Source organism: Castanea sativa, chromosome 9 (assembly GCF_040712315.1).
Source record: "Castanea sativa cultivar Marrone di Chiusa Pesio chromosome 9, ASM4071231v1".
NCBI classification, from domain to species: domain Eukaryota; kingdom Viridiplantae; phylum Streptophyta; class Magnoliopsida; order Fagales; family Fagaceae; genus Castanea; species Castanea sativa.
In genome coordinates, this window is record NC_134021.1 from 45,099,819 (window position 1) to 45,121,122 (window position 21,304).

Genomic DNA, 21,304 nt, shown 5'->3' on the forward strand with positions numbered 1-21,304 from the left:
AGATAATACCTAACTTTTTGAATCCTCTTAATATATAGAAATAATAAATAAGTTAATTAAATTAAGAGTATTTTTGGAAGTAAAAAAGGTAATAACTAATTTTCTGAATTCTTTTAATATATACAGATAATTTTTGGAGTTGCTAAAAGCTAAATTTTTTAGCAAATAGGCATTACCTTTTTAAGCTAATAGGGGCCGAAGTATAAAGAAAAAAAAAAAAAACTTCAAATAGACATCCATATAGTATTAAAAAATTATAAATACTCAAAATTGTTATTTCTAAATATATTAAGATGCAATCATTTACCAACAAAGACAAAATAATGTATTTTTTTAAGTTGCTAAAAAGCTATATTTTTTAGGACCAACAATTCGAATACTCTAACTCCAATATTGTGGCTGCCACTCTCACTTATAGCTTTCATTCTTTTTTGGACAAAACTTATGTACAAAACCTTAAATGTTGTTTCTTAAGTTTCCCTCTTAAGATTTTATCATGTGGCAATTTAACTAAAAAAAATACAGTTCAATCTCATGAGAAAAAGCTACATGACACTTAAGTATTATACAGGGACGAACCCAGGATTTTAAGCTAGTAGGGGTCGAAGTATAAAAAAAAAAACTTCAAATAGGCATTTATATAGTATTAAAAAAATTATAAATACTCAAAATCGTTGTTTCTAAATACATTAAGATGTAATTATTTTCCACTAGATGATATACAAAGATACTTGATTCACACTAACATATAAATTGTGCATTTAAGAGAGAAAAGAAAAGAAGAACGCCATTTAGAGCGCTTTATTTTAAAATTTTAGGAATATGCAACCATTAGATTTTGGGAGGCATAATACATGGGAAACACCCAAAACACTTCTGTAGACATTTAAAACAAAGTAAACCATATTCTAGGTTGTGCCATATGCAACTTTGAAAGTATATTACGAAATTAATCTCGATAAATGAGAATCCTTGAGAATCACCACTAAGTTTCACATAACCCTCTCTTGCTTGATAAGCAAAATATAAGAAGGCAATGAAATCCATGACATGCAAAAAATAGACCATGCCAAACATAAATAATTTTTTGTGAAAAATCCAAAAAGATTCATTTCTTAATAACATGTGATATTGCAAGCATTTTCTCTCGCCAAATGCCATTTGAGCATCAAAGGAAAAGAATGTAGCTCACATCAAGTTAGACCCAATAAGATTGACAAAAAATTTGAAACTTAACAAAAACAACAAAACAGTCTTTGTCTCAAATAAAATAACTCTAAGAGAAATTTATTTTATTAAAAACTTACTATTTGAACTCAACAAAAAAAACTTACCAATTAAGAGAGGAAAATACTAAAAATTTGAAAGTAACAACTATTTATGTTACAAGGTGGATAGTTTGTTGTTCTTAACAACTATTTTTTGGAACCCAACAATTAGCTGTTCATTTCTTTTTTGCAGGGGCCAGCTCTTATTGTTTGGAGGATATTGATTTTAAGGTCTAATATTTTAAACAATTGCAAAATATACATACATTATGAAGTTTTTAAAAAATTTTGGGGGGGCCATGGCCCCCCATTGCTAAGTGCAGCTCCGCCCCTGCCTGTCAATTTGATTCAATTCAATCACGAGTCATCAAGCAAACCAGTTATTTGGTCCAAGAAGCAAACTTCGCCTTAAATCTATTGGAAATAAGAGAAGAATCATGGAGTTGAGAATGACTAGTGAAAATTCATAATTAACAATGTCATATTACCATTTACCAATAGGAATTTATTTTCTGACCAATCTGCTTCCTACTGTAATAGGATAATCTGAGAAAATACCTAAGATGCAAAAACAAAAGGCATACCTCCACTCTTGCATCTCAAAAAAAAAAACCACGTGCTTGATCTGTCCGATTATGCCTAGCATGTAATCTGATCATCATATTATAAATATCGTTACCGAGGACAATAGTTCTTTTGATTTTTCATCCACTGGAAAACTTGAATGCTACGTTCAATAGAACCCCTCTGTGTTATCTCCTATAACAAGCAAAAAACAATACTTTTCAATATCTTATGTAAGCGCCATGCAGAAATGTATTGATATTCACATCAATTTTTATTATTATTATTATTATTATTTAATTAATAAGTTACATATACACATAATAAGTTTTGAACCCTCACCCTCTTTCCGTTATTATGAGAAGAGAGAGTGCCATTTTGAGGTAGAGGCCAAGTTTTTCACTTTACCCCCAGTACAATACTTTTTTGACTACAAAGCCTACAACAACACCAAGCCTTTAGTCCCAAAACTTTAGGGTCAGTTATAGATCTCAACAAACTAATTAGGCCAGCCCCACGTTTTATGGGACACGATAACTTGTATTTACAATAGATTTAATCATAATAAAGTTACCAACTTTTATGCTGGCCATCAACCTACCAAAACCCTTCTCCTTTTTTCAGGTGTGGGACCGACCCTAAACAAAATGTATGATACGAAGCACAGGCACGGGCAGAGTTTTGCCTCAACTCCCATAATCAAAATGACACTATTTCAATAAACTATTAATCATCAGTTGGTATTTCGATTATATTTCACATTAGTTGGCACATCATGAGCATAGAAATCCAGTTCACAAAAAACCCACCTCAAATTCTCCAAATCTAACTCTAGCAGATTCATTCATAATAAAGCTACTAAATTTAAGTTGGCAAAGCATGAGCATAGAAATCCGTTTCACATAAAACCCACCTCAAATTCATCAAATTGAATTCAATTTTGGTATCCAACTAAGCAAATTAGCAATACAAAATGAAGTAAAAACTTGATTTTTTTCGAATACCCTGATAAGAAGTGGGAAATTCTTTCTGGCAAAGCGGCCAATCCAGTGATTCAACACGCCCTCAATGTCGTCATGAGGGCGGAGCCTGAGGATTTCATGGACCACTTCCGACAAAGTCCAGTCCCTCTGAAAGCGGTCGGCCTCGACTCGGAGGCGATAGCGTCTTTGAAGATCGGCTTTCCTGAGGCCGGTGAGGCGCGTGGAGACTTCGTGCTTGCCCTCATCATAGTCCACGCTCACTTGCTTGTTTTCTTCGAAGGCGGAGTTGTTCTTGCAGAGGATTTTGGTTTTGGGTCGAGTTGGACTGAGTTTGAGTTTAAGGTTAAGGTTAAGGTTCAAGGTTATGGTGTTGGTATTGGTTCCCATTGCTCATTTGCCGAAGAGAAGCAGAGAGAGAGAGAGAGAGAGAGAGAGAGTGTGTGCCACTGTGTTAGGAAGTGGATAATAGGTGGGATAGGATTTATCAAATAGATTCTGAACTGAAATTTTATTGATGAGTTTTTGAACTGAAATTTTATTTTACATATTACATGCATATTTAAAGACTCCAAAAAAAACTTATTATTTTAAGTAAAATTATTTCTAAACATATCCTAAATTATACAATACCGTAATAGTAATAACAAAAATAAATTAGGCTCATAATGTGGAAGCTTAGTGGCCCGCTTATAATCAAAATTAATTTTTATCATGGGGTTAATATAATTCACAATGGAAGATTTGAACAAGAAACAGACTATTCTATACTTTGCAAAAATGTGATTTGAACTTTATTAACATGATTTTTTTTGTTACATTATTCATTATGTGTTTCGCTCTTCTCTTTTGTTTCACTACTCAGATTTTTTCTAAGATCCTCTCTTTGTCTGTCTTAATTCCTTTTATAATCTCCCTTCTCTGTCTTCTTCATCCTTATCTTTAGCTTGGTTCTCCTTATTTTCTTCTCTAGCATGTGCTATAGTAGGTGTTGTCCTAGCATGGTTAGGCAACTTTCTATCTCATTAGGCTCATCTTTTTTTGAGGTTATGATGAACAAAAGACTTTGGGCCTTTTTGTTTTATTATGATAAGTTATTTATTGCATTAAATGCAATTGTGTCAGGTGGGTTGTTGTGGATTTATCAGGAAGATTTAGAGGACATTCTCGGATACTTTGTGTATACCTCAGTGGGATGCCTTTGGTAGCTTGAAACATGAATTAGCGTGGATAGTGTAGTCAACAGGCCTTCACCTCGAATGGTTCAAGTGATCTACTCGTATTCGAACAAAAGGTGATGGATCCTGTTAGGTCAGTTTCCGAGGTTCAAGATCTTTGGGGCATTTCTAATGACTTTTTCTTTCACCTTTTTCCTGTGATCGCATGTGCCTCCATAGTTGGGCCCCTTATCTCGAAATGATATGTTATGGGCCTGTTTCGATCTAAGGCCCAATGCTTTCTTGGGTTTTAAGTGCTACTTCCCTACACATAATATTAATTGTTGTGCTTGGATCACAAGCACCTCACAAATGGACAAAATCATGCATAAGAGCAAACGGTTTTCTTATAAGGAAACCAACCTCCTAAAAGTTACAGCTTAGCACCTACATGCTAAGTGCGTGAATTGTCCATTGCGTGGGCTCTGATATCAATAGTTATGAGCACAAATTTTTCTTCTTGTTAACTACTTTGAGGAAAACAAGGCCTTCAAGTTCGATGATGAAATGTACTATGTTAAGGGAATCCATACCTCCAATGCGAAACTTCTCCCAATAACAATAATTTTCAGCACGTTTTGTTATTCATCATCAAGCCATAGAAATAGATGGCTTTGCAAGAAAATTATAACATTCAAATTCAATAGAAACCCAATCTTTATTTACTACAAGTAGATAAGATTTATTTAAAGACTAATCTAATAATTTATCCAAACTTTATCTATTTACCTGCCTCTTAATAACAAAAATACAATTTTAAATGATAAAAGGACATAAGAAATTACTTCCTATTAATCCAAACAATTCCACTCATATGTACTCCAATGGATAAATTAGATGTAAGGACCTTCCCAGTGGCATAGCCATTTGAAGACCGAGGGGGGCCTAGGCCCCCCAAAATTTTTCAAAAAAATATAATTTTTTTTTGAAAATATCTTAAGTAATTTGAAAATTTTTAAATAACTATATTATTTTAGCCCCCTACACTTGATAATATACATATATATTTAAGAGAGTTTAAATAAAATACAATCCATAAATACATGTCAACAAAATACAATAATTACCACCATGCACCCTTGGTGCGGTGGTCACTCTACAAGTATAAAAGTGCTTGTGGGGTGTGGGGGGCAATGACCGAAGTTTAAGTTTTCAAGAAGGAGCTTCACACACATATACACTTAGATTAAGTTAGAGTAGAAATTCTATCTTGTAAAAAAAAAAAAAAAAACCTAGGTCCAGTTTTTTGTAGTGGTAGAAAGATTGAAAAGTCATCAATACTTGATGACTTTAGATCTCTTAAAGAGCGTAGGTTATAGTTTTGAAAAAAAAACGTTTAATTAATTTTTTTTATTTTATGTTTTGTGACTTTGCCCATTTCATAGTTCATTAAAGATATTACATGGTTTTGTCAATCTTGTCTCATGATTGTTTAATTTTAATTAATACATTTTTGTTTATAACACATATTGAGTTATGAAGTATTGTACATTACTATTTTATATTTCATACTCACAAACACAAAAAAAAAAAAAAAAAAAAATTATATGGGCCCCCAAAAATAAATTCTTGGCTCCGCCACTCCAACATGAGGTCTGAAAATTTGCTTTGTAATATATTTAAGCTGAACAGAGTTTGGTATACTGGAGAGAATGGAAATTCACAAGAGGACTCATTCAACATTATTAAGGGCTTTCTTTACATCTCGAAAAAAAGGGGCTTTCTTTACAACCTTATAATTTTCAGTGATGGCTTTATTGGATTTCAGAACATAATAGTGAATACTCCTTGATGAAAATTTCAATGCCATGTCTAAGACTTTCAAACTCAGGGGTAACGGCAACATGTGTGAAAATGTTCCATATAAGTTTATCAGGATACTCAAAAAGGGCCTCGAATAGCATGAGCTGCTTGACGTTGCCATCTCAAAACTGCAAGTGAGAAAGTGAAAGAGGCAACCATCTCAACTACAAATTTTGCTTGGTGCATTGAACTAATAACTGGCATTGACTCGAGCTATTTGAAGTGATCCCAGGAAAAAAAAAATGGGATTCTATGGTATCAAATTTCAAAGGTCTTTCTAAATGGGTGAAAGGTCTTTCAAAAGAAAAGAAAAAAAAAATGATGACGGCAATTATTTCTTTTGACTTATTTCTGCTATCAAGGCAATTATTTCATCTTCCTAAAAAAAAAAAGGCAATTATTTCATTTGATTAAAAAATCATTATAAATTGAGAAATGTTATATTCACAGTATTTTTAAAACACATTTACAACAAATTATAAGTGGTAAGTTATTATTTGTTTTAATTTGATTCCACAATTTAAATTACTTTTTTACCCATATGTAACAACCAATAACCTGCCATTTAGGATTTTGTTACGAAAGTATTGTGAAAATGTTGTGAACATAGTGTTTCTCTTATAAATTAGACAATTGTATAAATATAAAAAAATATTATGTCTATAATATTTTCACCACAAATCACAAGCAATGTATTGTTATGGATTGTTATTGGTGGACAAATAGTAATTTTAGTAGTAGGTCTCTAATTATAACCAATAATAACTTAATACCTATGATTTGTTGTAAAAATGTAGTAAAAATATTGTGAACGTAAAATTTCTCAAGAAACTAGACTAGCCATGTGCAGTATAGTTTTTATAGCTTTACTTCTTAAACATTTTTTTTTTTTTGGGGTGAAGTTGCTTTAATTTATAATCCCAAACCAAGGATTTGTCATAACTATGACTCTATGAGAAGATCACAAATATATGAGATCAAAATATGAATAGTGGCAGAATTAGAAAATTTCTTCAGGGGGCCAAGCTAAATATATTAAAAATAAATCCAAAAAATAACCTTTTAACAAATGCAATTTTCTTACATATATCAAATTATATATATATATATATATAATATTAATAAATACTAAAATATTTTTAACTCCGAATTAGCATGAGATCAACATTTAATATTTCTTCTACAAGGATAAAATTTCAGATCTCTAATTTTTAAATTAAAAATAAAAAAATAAAGTTTTTATTAAAAAAATTTACTTATATATTTCTAAAATATATTATCATGGTATAAGATTAATTATTAGAGGAAAAAAATAGTGTATTAATAATATACAAAATTTTCCATTTTTATCAAATACATTAAATACATTTTGAATTAATGAGTTATTAATATTGCAAGAGCAATTAGAGGAAACAAAAATAAAGCATTAATTATCTAAATAAACGAGTTACATGTTTTAATTTAGTAAAAATCTAGGGGGCTATCATTTAAATTTATATCTAAAGATAATTTTTTTAACCAAAAATATAAGAGGAATGAGAGATTTTTGAAAAGTCAAGCCCCCATAGCATAATCACCGAGCAGTAAACATATTTGCTGAACATTTAATGCTAGTTTTGATTCATAATCTCAATTCTAATGGTCTTTCTAAATAGGAAAATATATAGCTTTTACAGTAAAAGATCAAGGCAATTAATTTGTTCGATTCAAAAATCACTATAAATTAGACAAGGTCCTATAACATTACATTCAGAAAAAAGTAGAGAAACTAATTTCATCAAAAAAGTTTTTAGCAATGGCTACTTTCATAAAATTTCTTTGTGTACTTTTCGTCCTCAGTTTCGTTGGCAAAGGTAAAGGATTCTATCAATGCATACAATCCTGAAAGGCATTTCTTTCGTTTAAACAAAAAGATGATATTATATGAAAATGAACATTTTGTTTTATAATATGAAGGCATATGAACGATTCTTGTATTTTGAATGTAAGGTTTGTCAGTTTTAGTGTTCATGTTCTTGTTGTTCATGCTTCTGAATTTGATTTAGTATCTCTAATTTGTTTATGTTTCTTTAATTGTAGGAAATTGTCAATGCACCCTCAGCCAAGTAACCATCAAACAATCTAAAACTGGAGAAGTAGTGCAACAAAAGCCAGTGTGGAGTGTGACAATCAACAATGGCTGCCCATGTTCCCAATCAAATTTGAAATTGTCCTGCAATGGTTTTCAGACAGTGAAACCTGTTGACCCTTCGATATTGTCTAAGTCAGGCAACGAATGTCTAGTTAACAATGGTGTCCCTGTTGCACCATCTTCTTCACTTAGCTTCACCTATGCTTGGGACACTTCATTTTCATTCCAGCCACTTTCTTCCCAAATCAATTGTTCTTAAGGAGGTTTCCCAGAGTGCCTGAAGTTTTTGGTAGACACATTTAAATTAGATGATTTTTCATCTAAATAAGAGCTTTATAGTTGTACTCTATTTCAATTATGTTGTCTACGTTAATAATAATATCATGGGCAACATAAAATTTTGATTTGACTGAATTTCATCTTCTGCCATTCCATCTCCATTCCAGCTCAACAGCCGCATCCAAACATTAATAAATTATTTTTCCTGTTTAATTTTGCTTATGAACAGAAGAAATCTCAACTTCTAGTAATTTACATGCCCATCTAACTAGGAAGCAGAGCATTCATGGATTCTAACATGCAGAATAATAGTGGGAAAATATTCTATGTTTCCTTTGACCTCTTAAGGAAAATAGGAATGATCCCGTAGCACAACGTCATATAAGAAAATCTTTTATATAGTCCGAAAAAGTATTATATGAAAGTTGGGATAGAGATATCTTCTTTCCATATGCAAACATAAATTTCAAAGTAAAATTACAAAGATGCCATAATATTTTAGGCCCTGTTTGGGAGTTGAGTTCTAACACACATTTTCACATTTTAAACGGTATTATACACATTTTTACATATATTTTTACTCACAGGCATGTCAAAAACACTTCAACAAAATTACTCAAACTCCTCTACAAAACGGGCCCTTAATATTAGCAGTATCCTTATCACTTAGCCCCACCCGCTACCCCTAGGCGCTATTTGACAAAAGCTTCACTTGCTAGTAGCAAGACATGACCCAAACTCTCCATTTGACCGGATCCTAATAAATAATAACTCCCAACTTCCTCATGCTTCTGCACCAAAATAAAGAAAACAAAGCAATCAATCGAACTTATATTACATAGACAAAAATGATAAACAAACATGTTGAACACATGCTTGACATTACAACCTTTCCTCAAATCTAAATATGTTGGCTTTCATTTTAGGGGGTACAAAATTAGAATTTAGAACTTAGAAAGTACTGAAATTGTGAGGAGTTCAAATACCGTGTAAATAAAGGGGTCTTGTCGCCCTCCTTTTCCTGATCTTTTCCCTTCCTCATTGCCTAACAACCTGCGGTCAATTGCCACGAAAATATAGTCACAGTTTGCTCTCTTTAGTCTATAATCACATTTTTCTAGACACAAAATTGTTCACAATCGTTTTCACATGATATTAAAAACCATTGTCATTTGATCGGATAACCCTAATATACTAATCTATCATGGTGATGAATTGTGGAGCCTAAAGTCATAGCAAGTCATCACAATGTATGAGGTAACATTGAAGCAAAAAGTGAACAAATAAAAAGCAACTCTTTTTGAGTATGAGCAGTTGAACAGCACACACGATTGAAGTATTCATTTTTCGCGAAGCAAATGATAGTGTCCACTCCAAAGAGTAGTGAAAATAATATTCCAAAGAGGATTTTCCTTGACCAATACTTGGAGTCTCCAATCATGGTCACATTTCTAAGCAACCAATGATCTTCAAATTGGACAATACTTATTCACCAAATTTAAACTATTAAGGATAGCAGTTTACCTCATACAAAAAAAAAAAAAAAAATGTATAGCGGTTTATAGCTTGAAGTAGTCTCTTTTTTTTCACAAATGCGTGTGATTGAAAAGAAATGTGGACCATAGATAGGTTCTTTGGAAAATCACAAATACATGTGGTTGAAATGATATTTTGATCATAGATAGTTTCCCTGCAAAAATGACCACCATACCTCCAATGCGAAACTTCTCCCAATAACAATATTTTTCAGCATGTTTTGTTATTCATCATCAAGCCATAGAAATAGATGGCTTTGCAAGAAAATTATAACATTCAAATTCAATAGAAACCCAATCTTTATTTACTACAAGTAGATAAGATTTATTTAAAGACTAATCTAAAAATTTATCCAAACTTTATCTATTTACCCGCCTCTTAATAACAAAAATACAATTTTAAATGATAAAAAGACATAAGAAATAACTTCCTATTACTCTAAACAATTCCACTCATATGTACTCCAATGGATAAATTAGATGTAAGGACCTTCTCAGTGGCGTAGCCACTTGAAGACTGAGGGGCATAGGCCCCCCAAAATTTTTCAAAAAAAAAAAAAAAATTGAAAATATCCTAAATAATTTGAAAATTTTTAAATAACTTTATTATTTTAGCCCTTACACCTAAAAATATACATATTTATTTAAGAGAATTTAAATAAAATACAATCCATAAATACATATATTAACAAAATATAATAATTAAACATTCAACATTTTTAAAATAAACATATAAGTATTTTAACCATTACCTCCACAAGGTTACAAACGAACTCATCCTTACTTTTCTATTGTGTATAAAAAGCCAAGTACTTCTTAAGATGCGATTTTATTGAGGCTAATCTAGGGGGTCAACCGTCCTTTGCACGGAGAAGTCTATAGGCAGCCCAAGAAATGGTTAAAAGGGGCGTAAGATGGCAGGTGGGTGATGGAGAAAATATTCAGATATGGAAGGACAAGTGGCTGCAAAACCCAAGCACTTATAGGGTGGTCACACCTGCATGTACGAGCCTGCAAGGTGGTAGGGTGTGCGACTTGATTGATGGGGACCGAATGGAGTGGATGGAGGGCCTTATCCACCAAAACTTTCTCCCTGAGGATGTCGAAGCCATTCTAAGTATCCTGCTGAGTGCACATGGAGGGAGGGATTGTGTGATATGGACGGGTAACAAAAATGGGAAGTTCACTGTAAGGAGTGCGTATAAACTGGCCCAAGACATGCATTCTGGTGGAGGTATGCCTGAAAGCTCAGACCCTACGGCTTTAAAGCAATTGTGGAGGCGCCTATGGAATATGAACGTGACAAACAAGATCAAACATTTTGTCTGGAAAGCTTGCAATAATATTCTAGTCACCAAAGAGAACCTAAGGAAAAGAAACATTACTCAGGACTGCATCTGTGAAGCATGTGGGAAAGCGCTTGAATCCACTTGCCACATATTTTGGCTCTGTGATAAGGTCAAAGAAATTTGGTCTTCAAGCAATTTGGCAATTCCGTTTGAGATTAGCCTAGTGTGGCAGTTTATGGATGTGATGTGGCAATTACAAAGGTGCTATCCTGGCATGGTTGGACAACTTTCTGTCCCATTAGGCTCTTCCTTTTTTGAGGTTATGATGAACAAAAGACCTTTGGGCCTTTTTGTTTTATTATGATAAGTTATTTGTTGCATTAAATACAATTGTGTCAGGTGGGTTGTTATGGATTTATCAGGAAGATTTAGAGGACATTCTTGAATACTTTGTGTGTACCTCGGTGGGATGCTTTTGGTAGCTTGAAACATGAATTGGTGTGGATAGTGTAGTCAACATGCCTTCACCTCGAATGGTTCAAGTGATCTACTCGTACTCAAACAAAAGGTGATGGATCCCGTTAGGTCAGTTTCCGAGGTTCGAGATCTTTGGGGCATTTCTGATGACTTTTTCTTTCACATTTTTCTTGTGATCGCATGTGCCTCCATAGTTGGGCCCCTTATCTCGAAATAACATGTTATGGGCCTGTTTCGATCTAGGGCCCAATGCTTTCTTGGGTTTTAAGTGCTACTTCCCTACACATAACATTAATTGTTGTGCTTGGATCACAAGCACCTCACAAATGGACAAAATCATGCATAAGAGCAAACGGTTTTCTTATAAGGAAACCAACCTCCAAAAAGTTACAGCTTAGCACCTACATGCTAAGTGCGTGAATTGTCCATTGCATGGGCTCTGATATCAATAGTTATGAGCACAAATTTTTCTTCTTGTTAACTACTTTGAGGAAAACAAGGCCTTCAAGTTCGATGATGAAATGTACTATGTTAAGGGAATCCATACCTCCAATGCGAAACTTCTCCCAATAACAATAATTTTCAGCATGTTTTGTTATTCATCATCAAGCCATAGAAATAGATGGCTTTGCAAGAAAATTATAACATTCAAATTCAATAGAAACCCAATCTTTATTTACTACAAGTAGATAAGATTTATTTAAAGACTAATCTAATAATTTATCCAAACTTTATCTATTTACCCGCCTCTTAATAACAAAATACAATTTTAAATGATAAAAGGACATAAGAAATTACTTCCTATTAATCCAAACAATTCCACTCATATGTACTCCAATGGATAAATTAGATGTAAGGACCTTCCCAGTGGCATAGCCATTTGAAGACCAAGGGGAGGGCCTAAAATTTTTCAAAAAAATATAATTTTTTTTTGAAAATATCCTAAGTAATTTGAAAATAACTATATTATTTTAGCCCCCTACACTTGATAATATACATATATATTTAAGAGAGTTTAAATAAAATACAATCCATAAATACATGTCAACAAAATACAATAATTACCACTGTGCATCTTTGGTGCGGTGGTCACTCCACAAGTATAAAGGTGCTTGTGGGGTGTGGGGGGGAAGGACCGAAGTTCAAGTTTCCAGAAAGGAGCTTCACACACATATACACTTAGATTAAGCTAGAGTAGAAATTCTATCTTGTTAAAAAAAAAAAAAAAAACCTAGGTCCAGTTTTTTGTAGTGGTAGAAAGATTGAAAAGTCATCAATACTTGATGACTTTAGATCTCTTAAAGAGCGTAGGTTATAGTTTTGAAAAAAAACGTTTAATTAATTTTTTTTATTTTATGTTTTGTGACTTTGCCCATTTCATAGTTGATTAAAGATATTACATAGTTTTGTCAATCTTGTCTCATTATTGTTTAATTTTAATTAATACATTTTTGTTTATAACACATATTGAGTTATGAAGTATTGTACATTACTATTTTATATTTCATACACACAAACACAAACACAAAAAAAAAAAAAAAAAAATTATATGGGCCCCCAAAAATAAATTCTTGGCTCCGCCACTCCAACATGAGGTCTGAAAATTTGCTTTGTAATATATTTAAGCTGAACAGAATTTGGTATACTGGAGAGAATGGAAATTCACAAGAGGACTCATTCAACATTATTAAGGGCTTTCTTTACATCTCGAAAAAAGGGGCTTTCTTTACAACCTTATAATTTTCAGTGATGGCTTTATTGGATTTCAGAACATAATAGTTAATACTCCTTGATGAAAATTTCAATGCCATGTCTAAGACTTTCAAGCTCAGGGGTAACGGCAACATGTGTGAAAATGTTCCATATAAGTTTATCAGGATACTCAAAAAGGGCCTCGAATAGCATGAGCTGCTTGATGTTGCCATCTCAAAACTGCAAGTGAGAAAGTGAAAGAGGCAACCATCTCAACTACAAATTTTGCTTGGTGCATTGAACTAATAACTGGCATTGACTCGAGCTATTTGAAGTGATCCCAGGAAAAAAAAAATGGGATTCTATGGTATCAAATTTCAAAGGTCTTTCTAAATGGGTGAAAGGTCTTTCAAAAGAAAAAAAAAATGATGACGGCAATTATTTCTTTTGACTTATTTCTGCTATCAAGGCAATTATTTCATCTTCCTAAAAAAAAAAAAGGCAATTATTTCATTTGATTAAAAAATCATTTTAAATTGAGAAATGCTATATTCACAGTATTTTTACAACACATTTACAACAAATTATTAGTGGTAAGTTATTATTTGTTTTAATTTGATTCTACAATTTAAATTACTTTTTTACCCATATGTAACAACCAATAACCTGCCACTTAAGATTTTGTTGCAAAAGTATTGTAAAAATGTTGTGAACATAGTGTTTCTCTTATAAATTAAACAATTGTAAAAGTATAAGAAAAGTGTTATGTCCATAATATTTTCACCATAAATCACAAGTAATGTATTGTTATGGATTGTTATTGGTGGACAAATAGTAATTTTAGTAGTAAGTCTCTAATTATGACCAATAATAATTTAATACCTATGATTTGTTGTGAAAATGTAGTAAAAATATTGTGAACGTAGAATTTCTCAAGAAACTAGACTAGCCATGTGCGGTATAGTTTTTATAGCTTTACTTCTTAAACTTTTTTTTTTTGGGTGAAGTTGCTTTAATTTATAATCCCAAATCAAGGATTTGTCATAACTATGACTCTATGAGAAGATCACAAGTATATGAGATCAAATATGATTAGTGGCAGAACTAGAAAATTTCTTCAGGGGGCCAAGCTAAATATATTAAAAATAAATCCAAAAAATAACCATTTAACAAATGCAATTTTCTTACATAGATCAAATTATATATATAATATTAATAAATACTAAAAGATTTTTAACTTCGAATTAGCATGAGATAACATTTAATATTTCTTCTAAAAGGATAAAATTTTAGATCTCTAATTTTTAAATTAAAAATTAAAAATTTTTTTTATTAAAAACAATTTACTTATATATTTCTAAGATATATTATCATGGTATAAGATTAATTATTAGAGGAAAAAAATAGTGTATTAATAATATACAAAATTTTCCATTTTTATCAAATAAATTAAATACATTTTGAATTAATGAGTTATTAATATTGCAAGAGCAATTAGAGGAAACAAAAACGAAGCATTAATTATCTAAATAAACGAGTTACATGTTTTTAGTAAAAATCTAGGGGGCTATCATTTAAATTTATATCTAAAGATAATTTTTTTTTTTTTACCAAAAATATAAGAGGAATGAGAGATTTTTGAAAAGTCAAGCCCCCATAGCATAATCACCGAGAAGTAACCATATTTGCTGAACATTTAATGCTAGTTTTGATTCATAATCTCAATTCTAATGGTCTTTCTAAATAGGAAAATATATAGCTTTTACCGTAAAAGATCAAGGCAATTCATTTGTTTGATTCAAAAATCACTATAAATTAGACAAGGTCCTATAACATTACATTTAGAAAAAAGTAGAGAAACTAATTTCATCAAAAAAGTTTTTAGCAATGGCTACTTTCATAAAATTTCTTTGTGTACTTTTCGTCCTCAGTTTCGTTGGCAAAGGTAAAGGATTCTATCAATGCATACAATCTTGAAAGGCATTTCTTTCGTTTAAACAAAAAGATGATATTATATGAAAAGGAACATTATGTTTTATAATATGAAGGCATATGAACGATTCTTGTATTTTGAATGTTTTTGGATGTAAGTTTTAGTGTTCATGTTCTTGTTGTTCATGCTTCTGAATTTGATTTAGTATCTCTAATTTGTTTATGTTTCTTTAATTGTAGGAAATTGTCAATGCACCCTAAGCCAAGTAACCGTCAAACAATCTAAAACTGGAGAAGTAGTGCAACAAAAGCCAGTGTGGAGTGTGACAATCAACAATGGCTGCCCATGTTCCCAATCAAATTTGAAATTGTCCTGCAATGGTTTTCGCACGGTGAAACTGTTGACCCTTCGGTATTGTCTAAGTCAGGCAACGAATGTCTAGTTAACAATGGTGTCCCAGTTGCACCATCTTCTTCACTTAGCTTCACCTATGCTTGGGACACTTCATTTTCATTCCAGCCACTTTCTTCCCAAATCAATTGTTCTTAAGGAGGTTTCCCAAAGTGCCTGATGTGTTTGGTAGACTCATTTAAATTAGATGATTTTTCATCTAAATAAGAGCTTTATTGTTGTACTCTATATCAATTAGGTTGTCTACGTTAATAATAATATCATGAGCAGCATAAACTTTTGATTTGACTGAATTTCATCATTCTGCCATTCCATCTCCATTTCAGCTCAACAGCCGCATCCAAACATTAATAAATTTTTTTTCCTGTTTAATTTTGCTTATGAACAGAAGAAATCTCAACTTCTAGTAATTTACATGCCCATCTAACTCGGAAGCAGAGCATTCAAGGATTCTAACATGCAAAATAATAGTGGGAAAATATTCTATGTTTCCTTTGACCTCTTAAGGAAAATAGGAATGATCCCGTAGCACAACGTCATATAAGAAAATCTTTTATATAGTCCGAAAAAGTATTATATGAAAGTTGGGATAGAGATATCTTCTTTCCATATACAGACATAAATTTCAAAGTAAAATTACAGAGATGCCATAATATTTTAGGCTTTGTTTGGTAGCTGAGTTCTAACACATATTTTCATATTTTAAACAATATTACACATATTTTTACACAAATTTTCACCCAACATGTCAAAAACACTCAAATAAAATTACTCAAACTCCTCTACAAAACGGGCTCTTAATATTAGCAGTATCCTTATCACTTAGCCCCACCCGCTACCCCTAGGCACTATTTGACAAAAGCTTCACTAGCTAGTAGCAAGACATGACCCAAACTCTCCATTTGACCGGATCCTAATAAGTAATAACTCCCAACTTCCTCATGCTTCTGCACCAAAATAAAGAAAACAAAGCAATCAATCGAACTTATATTACATAGACAAAAATGATAAACAAACATGTTGAACACATGCTTGACATTACAACCTTTCCTCAAATCTAAATATGTTGGCTTTCATTTTAGGGGGTACAAAATTAGAATTTAGAACTTAGAAAGTACTAAAATTGTGAGGAGTTCAAATACCGTGTAAATAAAGGGGTCTTGTCGCCCTCCTTTTCCAAATCTTTTCACTTCCTCCTTGCCTAACAACCTGCGGTCAATTGCCACGAAAATATAGTCACAGTTAGCTCTCTTTAGTCTATAATCACATTTTTCTAGACACAAAATTGTTCACAATCGTTTTCACATGATATTAAAAGCCATTGTCATTTGAGAGGATAACCCTAATATACTAATCTATCATGGTGATGAATTGTGGAGCCTAAAGTTATAGGAAGTCATCACAATGTATGAGGTAACATTGAAGCAAAAAGTGAACAAATAAAAAGCAACTCTTTTTGATTATGAGCAGTTGAACAGCACACACGATTGAAGTATTCATTTTTCGCGAAGCAAATGATAGTGTCCACTCCAAAGAGTAGTGAAAATAATATTCCAAAGAGGATTTTCCTTGACCAATACATGGAGTCTCCAATCATGGTCACATTTCTAAGCAACCAATGATCTTCAAATTGGACAATACTTATTCACCAAATTTAAACTATTAAGGATAGCAGTTTACCTCATACAAAAAAAAAAAACAAAATGTATTGCGGTTTATAGCTTGAAGTAGTCTCTTTTTTTTTTCTTTTTTTTTTTCACAAATGCGTGTGATTGAAAAGAAATGTGGACCATAGATAGGTTCTTTGGAAAATCACAAATACATGCGGTTGAAATGATATTTTGATCATAGATAGTTTCCCTGCAAAAATGACCACCATTCCTCCAATGCGAAACTTCTCCCAATAACAATATTTTTCAGCATGTTTTGTTATTCATCATCAAGCCATAGAAATAGATGGCTTTGCAAGGAAATTATAACATTCAAATTCAATAGAAACCCAATCTTTATTTACTATAAGTAGATAAGATTTATTTAAAGACTAATCTAATAATTCATCCAAACTTTATCTATTTACCTGCCTCTTAATAACAAAAATGCAATTTTAAATGATAAAAAGACATAAGAAATAACTTCCTATTAATCTAAACAATTCCACGTCCAATAGATAAATTAGATGTAAGGACCTTTCCCAGTGGCATAGCCACTTGAAGACCGAGGGGGCCTAGGCCCCCCAAAATTTTTCAAAAAAAAAACATTTTTTTTTTTAAATATCTTAAATAATTTGAAAATTTTTAAATAACTTTATTATTTTAGCCCCACACTTGAAAATATACATATATATTTAAGAGAGTTTAAATAAAATACAATTGATAAATACATATGTCAACAAAATATAATAATTAAATATTCAACATCTTTAAAATAAACATATAGATATTTTAACAATAACCCACAAGGTTACAAATGAACCCATCCTCACTTTTCTACCGTGTATATAAATATACACAAGTAATTCCTAAGATGCGATTTTATTGAGGCTAATCTAGGAAGTCAGCCGTCCTTTACATAGAGAAGCCTATGGGCAGCCTAAGAAATGGTTAAAAGGGGCATAAGCTGGCCCAAGAAATGGTTAAAAGGGGCATAAGCTGGCAGGTGAGTGATGGAGAAAATATTCAGATATGGAAGGACAAGTGGCTGCAAAACCCAAGCGCTTATAAGGTGGTCACACCTGAATGTACGACCCTGCAAGGTGGTAGGGTGTGCGACTTGATTTATGGGGACCGAATGGAGTGGATGGAGGGCCTTATCCGCCAAAACTTTCTCCCCGAGGATGTCGAAGCCATTCTAAGTATCCTGCTGAGTGCACATGAAGGGAGGGATTGTGTGATATGGACGGGTAACAAAAATGGGAAGTTCACTGTAAGGAGTGCATATAAACTGGCCCAAGACATGCATTCTGGTGGAGGTATGCCTGAAAGCTCAGACCCTATGGCTTTAAAGCAATTGTGGAGGCGCCTATGGAATATGAACGTGACAAACAAGATCAAACATTTTGCCTGGAAAGCCTGCAAAAATATTCTAGTCACCAAAGAGAACCTAAGGAAAAGAAACATTACTCAGGACTGCATCTGTGAAGCATGTGGGAAAGCACCTGAATCCACTTGCCACATATTTTGGCTCTGTGATAAGGTCAAAGAAATTTTTGTCTTCAAGCAAGTTGGTAATTCCGTTTGAGATTAGCCCAGTGTGGCAGTTTATGGACGTGATGTGGCAGTCACAAAGGTGGACAGAATCTTACCCGGGCTTGGTGGAGCGTGCTATAGCAATATGCTGGGAATGTGGAAGGATAGAAATACTGTTAGACACGGTGGAAAGCGCAGAGATGGCCGAGCAATTGTGAGAAGCTCGTTAAGGGTGTTTGATGATTTTCAGACTGCGAATGAGCGTCCATTGGCCCCTCCAAAACAGCGTCCAAATGTGATAAAATGGAGTCCTCCACAGCCGGGTCAATACAAAGTGAATGTGGATGGAGCCATTTTTGCCAAACGGAAGCAGGTGGGTATTGGTGTGCTAATACGTGATTCAGTTAGGTAAGGGATGTAACATTGGAAGGAGACTCTATGTGTTTTTACAACGCGCTTCAAGGACTAGAAGAGACTACGACTTCAGTGCAAAATATAATTGCAGAAACTATCCACAGTGCACAGGCTTTTAGAACTATTGCTTTTTCCCATACAAAAAGGCAGGCAAATGGGCTTGCCCACTTGTTGGCTCAATATGCAGCTAATATTGAAAATTACGTTGCACGGCTAGAGGAGTGTTCTAGCCACGTAGAGTTTGTATGTATTCATGATGTTTCCTCTATTACAAATAATGAATAAAAGTAAAATCTTCTCATTAAAAAAAAAAAAAAAAACAATTACCTCCACAAAAAAGGAAAAAAAATTATAATTTTCATCCAACACATTTAAGACTTATTTGTATATAGCAGTAGAAAAATTGAAAAGTCATCAATACTTTATGGCTTTAAATCTCTTAAAGAGCATATGTTACAGTTTTGAAAAAAGACGTTTAACTTTTATATTATTTTATGTTTTGTGACTTTTGTGAGGATACATCCCCAATTAATCGGATTTATCCGCTTTGGGGAGCCAGTCCCTCACGGTTTATCGGCTCAAGCGACATAGGAGCGTACGGATCTTCACCCTCTGGGGGCTTTACACCGCAGTCCCACATCGGCAAGAGTTCCCTCCCACACATGGTTTATAAGCTTCTGGAGCGACCATGTGTGTACCATTACTAACATGGCCCTTTTAATGTGAGGATACTTCCCCAATTAATCGGATTTATCCGCTTTGGGGAGCCAGTCCCTCACGGTTTATCGGCTCAAGCGACATAGGAGCGTACGGATCTTCACCCTCTGGGGGCTTTACACCGCAGTCCCACATCGGCAAGAGTTCCCTCCCACACATGGTTTATAAGCTTCTGGGGAAGTATCCTCACATTAAAAGGAAGCGGATAAATCCGATTAATTGGGGAAGTATCCTCACAACTTTGCCCATAGTTGATTAAAGATATTAAATCGTTTTGTTAATCTTGTCTGATGATTATTTAATTTTAATTAATACACTTTTGTTTATAGCACATATTGAGTTATAAAGTATTGTACATTACTATTTTACATTTTATACAAAAAAAAAAAATTATATGGCCCCAAAAAAAAAAATTCCTTGCTCCGCCACTCCAACATGAGGTCTAAAAATTTGCTTTGTAATATATTTAAGCTGAACAGAATTTTGTATACTGGAGAGAATGGAAATTCACAAGAGGACTCATTCAACATTATTAAGGGCTTTCTTTACATCTTGAAAAAAAAAAGGGGCTTTCTTTACAACCTTAAAATATTCAGTGATGGCTTTATTGGATTTCAGAACATAATAGTTAATACTTCTTGGTGAAAATTTCAATGCCATGTCTAAGACTTTCAAGCTCAGCGGTTACGGCAACATGTGTGAAAATGTTCCATATAAGGTTATCAGGATACTTAAAAAAGGGCCTTGAATAGCATGAGCTGCTTGATGTTGCCATCTCAAAACTGCAAGGGAGAGAGTGAAAGAGGCAACCATCTCAACTACAAATTTTGCTTGGTGCATTGAACTAATAACTGGCATTAATTGACTCGAGCTATTTGAAGTGATCCCAGTAAAAAAAAAAAAAGGGATTCTATGGTATCAAATTTCAAAAGTCTTTCTAAATTGGTGAAAGGTCTTTCAAAAGAAAAAAAAAAATGATCACGGCAATTATTTCTTTTGACTTATTTCTGCTATCAAGGCAATTATTTCATCTTCCTAAAAAAAAAAAAAAGGCAATTATTTCATTTGATTAAAAAATCATTATAAATTGAGAAATGCTATATTCACAGTATTTTTACAATACATTTACAACAAATTATAAGTAGTAAATTATTATTTGTTTTAATTTGATTCCACAATTTAAATTATTTTTTTACCCATACGTAACAACCAATAACCTGCCACTTAGGATTTTATTGCAAAAGTATTGTGAAAATGTTATGGACATAGTGTTTCTCTTATAAATTAGACAATTGTAAAAGTATAAGAAAAATGTTATGTCTACAATATTTTCATTACAAATCATAAGTAACATATTGTTACGGATTGTTATTGGTGGACAAACAATAATTTTAGTAGTAGATCTCTAA

The 21,304-nt window shown here is 32.7% G+C and overlaps 1 protein-coding gene across 1 annotated transcript; it reads left to right on the forward strand.

Annotated features, from left to right (window-relative positions):
* Positions 1-7,627: 7,627 nt before the first annotated feature.
* LOC142609295 (uncharacterized protein At1g05835-like) lies at positions 7,628-8,222 on the forward strand. Its single transcript, XM_075780872.1, has 2 exons — positions 7,628-7,685; positions 7,912-8,222. Exons 1-2 carry the CDS (start codon positions 7,628-7,630, stop codon positions 8,220-8,222), a joined length of 369 nt encoding a protein of 122 aa, XP_075636987.1.
* Positions 8,223-21,304: the final 13,082 nt, after the last annotated feature.